Source organism: Solanum stenotomum, chromosome 11, assembly GCF_019186545.1.
Source record: "Solanum stenotomum isolate F172 chromosome 11, ASM1918654v1, whole genome shotgun sequence".
NCBI classification, from domain to species: domain Eukaryota; kingdom Viridiplantae; phylum Streptophyta; class Magnoliopsida; order Solanales; family Solanaceae; genus Solanum; species Solanum stenotomum.
Genome location: NC_064292.1, coordinates 15,473,314 through 15,480,612, shown reverse-complemented (window position 1 = coordinate 15,480,612; position 7,299 = coordinate 15,473,314). Strand labels below are relative to the sequence as shown.

At 38.7% G+C, this 7,299-nt stretch overlaps 2 protein-coding genes across 3 annotated transcripts in view; both read left to right on the top strand.

Annotated features, from left to right (window-relative positions):
- LOC125845586 (probable E3 ubiquitin-protein ligase BAH1-like 1) overlaps window positions 1-7,299 on the top strand; it is a 253,315-nt gene that overhangs the window by 5,421 nt on the left and 240,595 nt on the right. The window lies entirely within an intron of this gene.
- LOC125845580 (protein HESO1-like) overlaps window positions 1-7,299 on the top strand; it is a 20,128-nt gene that overhangs the window by 9,123 nt on the left and 3,706 nt on the right. For both annotated transcript variants that reach the window (XM_049525120.1, XM_049525119.1), the window contains exon 6: window positions 657-752. In XM_049525120.1, coding sequence (XP_049381077.1) covers window positions 657-752 — 96 coding nt within the window. The remainder of the gene's footprint in view (window positions 1-656; window positions 753-7,299) is intronic.

Genomic DNA, 7,299 nt, shown 5'->3' with positions numbered 1-7,299 from the left:
TGGGGGGGGGGGGGGAGAGAGAGCGCTCTTTACTATTTTTGTAAACAGGAATGATTTAGTACAAATGAAAGATATTTTGATGTTTTAGGCAATAAGTTTCTCTACTGATTTGGGGGACTGTACACTTGTTATAGTATACCTGTTAATATATTGAATGCTACCATTATTAAAAAAATGATAGCACTGCTGAAGATTTTTAGCTTTCAGTTACTTTATCAGCTTATTCTAATAAAAAATTAGTTTCACACTTATATACGATCTACATGGACATCTTTACAGCAGTCACATGTATGAGTTGTCTTTGTTTTTTCAGTTTAGTTAAATACATTCAGTTCCTCTTTTCTTTTACTTTCCTTTTCTCAGTTTTGAGCAATGAGGTTTTTGAAGCCTCAGTTATGACTTGAATAAGGATTGATATTGAAACAGTTTAAATTTGATGTGATCAAACATGTGTTGTTTGTGGTTGCGATTCTCTTTCCGGGCTTGTCTAATATTTAGACCCATAATTTGCTTTGGGATTGATATCCCTTATGTAAACCAATATTTCTTTGGCTGTGTTTGCTCAGGTGCAATGTTCAATGTTTTTCACTAAAAGGAATGTTTTGCATCGTTACTTCACATTTCTGTTGTTAGATCTCATGAATTTCTCTTTGCAGATGAAAGCATGGGCGAAAGCACAAAATATTAACAGCGCAAAGGATCAAACATTGAATTCTTTATCCATAATACTCTTGGTTGCTTTCCATTTGCAGGTATGCTTTTAGGACAAGTTCATCATTTGCAGAAACCCTCAAGTTATCATTATTTTTCTATTTCCTCATTCTTTGTGGCTTACCAGAACCTCTTGTTTATCACGTCTTCTATTCGAAATTCCCATGTTTTCTATTCATCTGGATGTCATGTTAAAGAAACTTTAGGCGTCGAGCATTTTTCGTTATTCTTTTGGGATGTTTGGCTGACGTGTTTTTATCTCTGCCTGTAAGACCTTACAATTTATTATATGATAAGGGCTTCCGAATCTTGAACATGCTAATGCATCTAGTTCCTTAGAAATGTTGATTGAACTTTTTGCCATTTATTGAAAGACTATAATAAACAAAACTGTCATTTACTATTTTCTTAATATTTTTATCTTTGATAATAAATAAAATTTTGGTTACTAGAAATTTCCATATTTGAATTATAAATGTAGATATTAAATTCCCTTCATTAGAAGACAAGGTTTTAATAACTCACGTCAAATCATTAAAGGAAGCAACTTTTTTTTTTTTTTTTCGAAAAGGATTACACTATCACGTCAAGAAGTCATTTAAGGAACATATTGTCCCTTTTTTTTCCTCTCTTAATTTCTTGGAGAACTTTTCCTAAATTATTAAGTTTCTAATTGTCTTCCTAGGCTAAGAGCTCGTTTGGATTGGTTTAAAAAAAGTAGTTTTTAAGTCAAAAAAAAGTAGTCAAACTTTTAAGTCAAAAAAATAAAAAGTAGGGGGAGACCTACTTTTGGATTTTGACTTATTTTAAGTCATTTTTGACCTTGCCAAACACTTCCTAACTTATTTTAAGTTACTTTTGACTTATTTTAAGTTATTTTTTATATTTGCCAAACACTTCCGAATGTCAAAAACTAGTTTAAAAGTAGGTTTGATCAACTTTTAAGCCAATCCAAACACCCTCTAAGTTGCTCGAACTCTTCACTTTTGGTGCTGCACCCGTGTCGACACGACATGGGTGTGGGTGTGGGATCCGTGTCCAATTTGGTCAACCAATTTTGGGTACTTTGACCAAAATCGATGGAGAAAGTTCGGACAATTTTAATGATTTCTATAACCCATACAAAAGCTAAGGTGAAATTGAAGAAAACAGAATACATTTTATATAGAAATTTTTGTGTCACTCATTTTCCTTTTGTGAGAAATATATATGGGAAAAATATTATTGAATTGTTACATAGAGAACCCTATTTATAGACACTATATAATACAATTCCTTACCAAATAGGAGACTATAAACTATTCCTAGTTTGTGTAGGATTGTGTTTTCCTATTCTATTCTAACACTCCCCCTCAAGCTGGTGCATACAAATTATATGTACCTAGCTTGTTACAAATGTAATTAATACGAGGACCGGTAAAAGACTTGGTGAATATATCTGCAAGTTGATCATTTGACTTCACAAATTTGGTAACAATATCTCCTGAGAGTATCTTTTCTCTTACAAAGTGACAATCAATCTCAATGTGCTTAGTCCTCTCATGAAACACTGGATTTGATGCGATATGAAGGGCCGCTTGATTATCACACACAAGTTCCATATGACCGGTTTCTCCAAACTTCAGTTCTCCAAGCAACTGTTTGATCCAAACTAGCTCACAAGTTGCTACAACCATTGCTCGATATTCTGCTTCTGCACTGGCTCGAGCAACCACACTTTGTTTCTTACTCTTCCATGACACCAAATTACCTCCAACTAAGACACAATATCCGGATGTAGAACGTCTATCAAAGGGTGATCCTGCCCAATCAGCGTCTGTATATCCGGTGATATGCTCATGGCCTTGATCCTCGAAAAGAAGTCCTTTACCAGGAGCTGACTTTATATATCGCAGAATACGAACAACTGCATCCCAATGACTATCACAAGGAGAAGTCATAAACTGACTTACAACACTCACAGGAAAAGAGATGTCCGGTCTAGTCACAGTGAGGTAATTCAACTTTCCAACCAACCGTCTATACCTTTTAGGATTACTGAGTTGCTCCCTCTGTCCTGGAAGGAGTTTAACATTCGGATCCATAGGAGTGTCAATGGGTTTACATCCCATCATTCCTGTCTCCTCAAGAATGTCTAAAGCATACTTGCGTTGAGAAATAACAATACTTGATCTAGACTGAGCAACCTCAATACCAAGAAAATACTTCAATCTACCAAGGTCTTTAGTTTGGAAATGCTAAAAGAGATAGTGCTTCAAATTAGCGATACCAACTTGATCATTGCCGGTGATAACGATATCATCAACGTAAACAACCAAATAAATACACAGATTTGGTGCTGAATGCCGATAAAACACAGAGTGATCAGCGCCACTACGAGTCATGCCAAACTTCTGAATTACTGTGCTGAACTTCCAAGCCAAGCTCGAGGAGACTGTTTCAGACCATATAGTGACCGACGGAATTGACATACAAGGCTTCTAGACTCCCCCTGAGCAACAAAACCAGGTGGTTGCTCCATATAGACTTCTTCCTCAAGATCACCATGCAGAAAAGCATTCTTAATGTCCAACTGATGAAGAGGCCAATGACGAACGGCCGCCATAGATAGAAAAAGACGAACTGATGCTATTTTGGCCACAGGAGCGAAAGTGTCACTATAATCTAGCCCAAATATCTGAGTATACCCTTTAGCAACAAAGCGAGCCTTAAGCCGATCAACTTGACCATCTGGACCAATTTTGACCGCATAAACCCAACAACAACCAACAGTAGACTTACCTGTAGGAAGGGAGACAAGCTCCCAAGTACCACTCGAATGTAAAGCAGACATCTCATCAATCATAGCCTGCCTCCATCCAAAATGAGAAAGTGCTTCTTTGTAGTCTTAGGGATGGAATAGAGGACAAAAATGATACAAAGGCATAATGGGGTGAAGATAAACGATGATAACTCAAGAAAGTATAATGGGGAATAGTAGTTGGAGTAGATCGTATACCTTTTTGAAGTGCAATCGATTGGCTAGCAGGGGGCAAGGCCACAGTAGGAGCAGGGTCTGGCGCATGACATGAATCATTTGAGACTATTGCTGGACGAGGACGTTGATGATAAGTTAAGAGTGGTGGCACTATAACTGGAGATGGAGAAGATACCGTAGGTCCCTCAAAAGTCGGTACAGGTAAGATGAGGTATGGGTAAGACCTCAGAGATATCAAGATGATCAGAAGATGTGTAGTAAGGTTGAGATTCAAAGAATGTTACATCGGCAGACATAAAATATCGGCGGAGATCATGTGAATAGCAACGATACCCTTTTTGAACTCGAGAGTAACCAAGAAAGACACATTTAAGAGCACGAGGGGCTAATTTATCTTTTCCTGGGGCTAAGTTATGAACAAAGCATGTGCTCCCAAATACACGAGGAGGGATAGAATAGAGATGTGACTGTGGATATAGTATGGAATGTGGAACCTGATTCGAAATAGAAGATGAGGGCATTCTATTAATTAAATAGCAAGATGAAAGGACTGCATCACCCCAAAAACGCAACGGAACATGGGATTCAATGAGGAGAGTGCGAGCAGTCTCAATGAGATGCCTATTCTTTCTTTCCGCTACACCATTTTGTTGAGGAGTGTATGGACAAGATGTTTGGTGAATAATTCCTTGGTGAGACATAAACTCCTGAAACTGGGATGATAAGTATTCTAAGGCATTATCACTACGAAAAGTACGAATAGAAACACCAAACTGATTTTTTATTTCAGCAAAGAAACTTTTGAATATAGAAAATAACTCAGAACGATCTTTCATTAAGAAAACCCAAGTACATCTCGAATAATCATCAATGAAACTAACAAAATAACGAAATCCTAAGGTGGAACTGACTCTACTAGGACCCCAAACATCAGAATGAACTAATGAAAAAATAGACTCTGAACGACCCTCAGTACCACGTGAAAATGTGGCACGAGTGTGTTTCCCAAGTTGACACGACTCACAATCTAATTTGGACAAACTAGATAAACTAGGCACCATTTGTGTCAGTTTAGATAGACTCAGATGTCCCAAACGTTTGTGAATGAGGTCCGGAGGATCTGTAATAGTGCATGTTGTGAAGGAATTTGAAGAGGTAAGATAGTAAAGGCCTTGTGATTCATGTCCTGTGCCAATCGTCTGTCCCGTACTGCGGTCCTGCATGAGAAAAAAATCATCAAAAAAGGTTATGCCACAATGTAGGGCACGTGTCAAACGACTAACAGATGCTAGATTAAAAGGGGAACCAGGGACATAAAGAACAAAGTCTAGAGTGACAGAAGATAAGGGTGTGGCTTTTCCAACCCCTTTTGGTTTTGTTTGTATCCCATTGGCCAAAGTAATAGTAGGAAGAGATTGTGAATAAACAATATCTGACAGAAGTGATTTGTTACCAGAAACATGATCAGAAGCGCCCGAGTCCATGACCCAGACCCATGAGTATTAGACTGTGAAACACAAGCAAAAGAATTACCCGCAACAACATCATGTTGAACAACCGAAGCTACTTGTGGAGACGTTTGCTTACTTGCTCGATATTGAAGGAACTCATAATATTCTGATTGAGCAATATGAGCATTATGGGATGGTCGATCAAGCGGAGTAACAAATACTTCTTGTGAAGATGTATGCTTACTTGCACGATTACGAAGGAACTCATTATATTCCTTTAGAGTAGCAGGATCATAACTGGGTGGTGGACCATGCAAATTATGACATATGTCACGAGTATGTCCAGACTTATGACAATAACTACACTTGGATCGAGGTTTTCCAAGACGACCTCCTCCTCGTCGATTCAACATAGATTGATATACTCGTTTTTCTATGGTTTGAGATGCGAGAGCAGAGGAATCATAGGTCGGTGATGAAACTACTTTGTGGCTGGGAGGTGCGGCAATACGAAGTAGACGAGAGAATAATTCATCAACTGTAGGAATTGTAGGACTAGCTAAAATCTGATCACGCACTGAATCATGGTCAGTAGAGAGTCCAGCAAGTGTAAGAACTAGAAACAACGTCTGTCTGTGTTCTTGTTGTTTGTCCACATTTGTAGTGATTGGCATCAACGTGTCAAATTCCTCCATGACTGATTGTACCTGACCCAAGTAAGTAGACATATCGGATTCTTGTTTCTTTAAGCTAGTCATTCTAGATATCACATCATAGAATCGAGATATATCATTAGTATATAAAGCACGAGCCTTTTCCCAAACTGAATAACATGTTTGGGATGAGCGAAACAAGGGCATCAACTTGGAATCGATAGATCGCCATAGGAGACTACATAATTGAGCATCAACCTTCTCCCATTGTGCTTTGACGTTATTATCTGTCTCACTAGCCTTTGCCTTTTCATCTACCACACAAGTATTGTTGGTTAAGTGATCATGAACGCCTTGCCCGTTGCACCATAACTCAACCGAGGAAGCCCAGGCTAAATAGTTTGAGCTTCCCATTAATGGTTCTGAAGTGATCATAACACTTGAACTACCTATATTCTTGGAGCCAAAAATATCAATCCCTAAAGACATATTATGAATTTAGAGAGAGGAAAACAAAATAAAAAAATAAGGCTGGTCCTGGTCAGAATCTGGAAAAAAAAAAAAAGAGTGCAGTCGCCGGAAATTAGGTCTGACTGCTCGAAACTGGTCGGAAAAAGAAAATAAATATACAGTCTGCCTTGGAATGGAGAGGCGACCTCAATGAAAAAAAAATTGGTCGAAAAACTGGCCGGAATAGGTCTCACGCGCCGGCGCGTGGATCTGTCAACTTGCCGGAGAAATTCTTCTGGCGGCGCGTGACGGAGCGTGTAGCACTGGTTTCCGGCGGGGATGATTGGGGTTTGCTCGCCGGGAAGTTCCTCAGCTAGTGGTGGTGTTAATTTTTGAAAAATAGTGACGGAAAATATTAATTACCTGGACAACCACTAGGTTACCGGAAAAAAAACTGTGCGATTTTTTCTCTCACAATTGCTCTGATACCATGTGAGAAACATATATGGGAAAAATATTATTGAATTGTTGTTCTAATAATTACATAGAGAACCCTATTTATAGACACTATATAATACAATTCCTTACCAAATAGGAGACTATAAACTATTCCTAGTTTGTGTAGGATTGTGTTTTCCTATTCTATTCTAACACCTTTAATTTCCTTCCAAGATTCTTCTCAAGTTCTCCACATAATATCTCATAATTTAGGTTTTATAACTCTATTTTTAGATATTTTAATTACATTTAGGCGAATCCCCGCACCCCTATCCATGCATGGATCCATATCCCCGAATCTTAAAAATTAGATAATGAAGGATCCGAACCCTTCGGGGTGGCCCAGTGGTTTGAGCTTGGGACTTCAATGTTGTAGGTCTCAAGTTCGAAACCCCTTGCCAGCGAAAGCAAGGGGTTTTGCCTTCTGGGTCGAGCTCGTCGTACCAGGCTTGCCTAGTGCGGGTTACCTCTCCTATGTGGTTTGCGAGCTATTGCATAGGAGCGGGGGTTTTACCTTGTGCGCACCCAAAGGGTAGCGGCTGCGGGTTTCCCTTGTCAT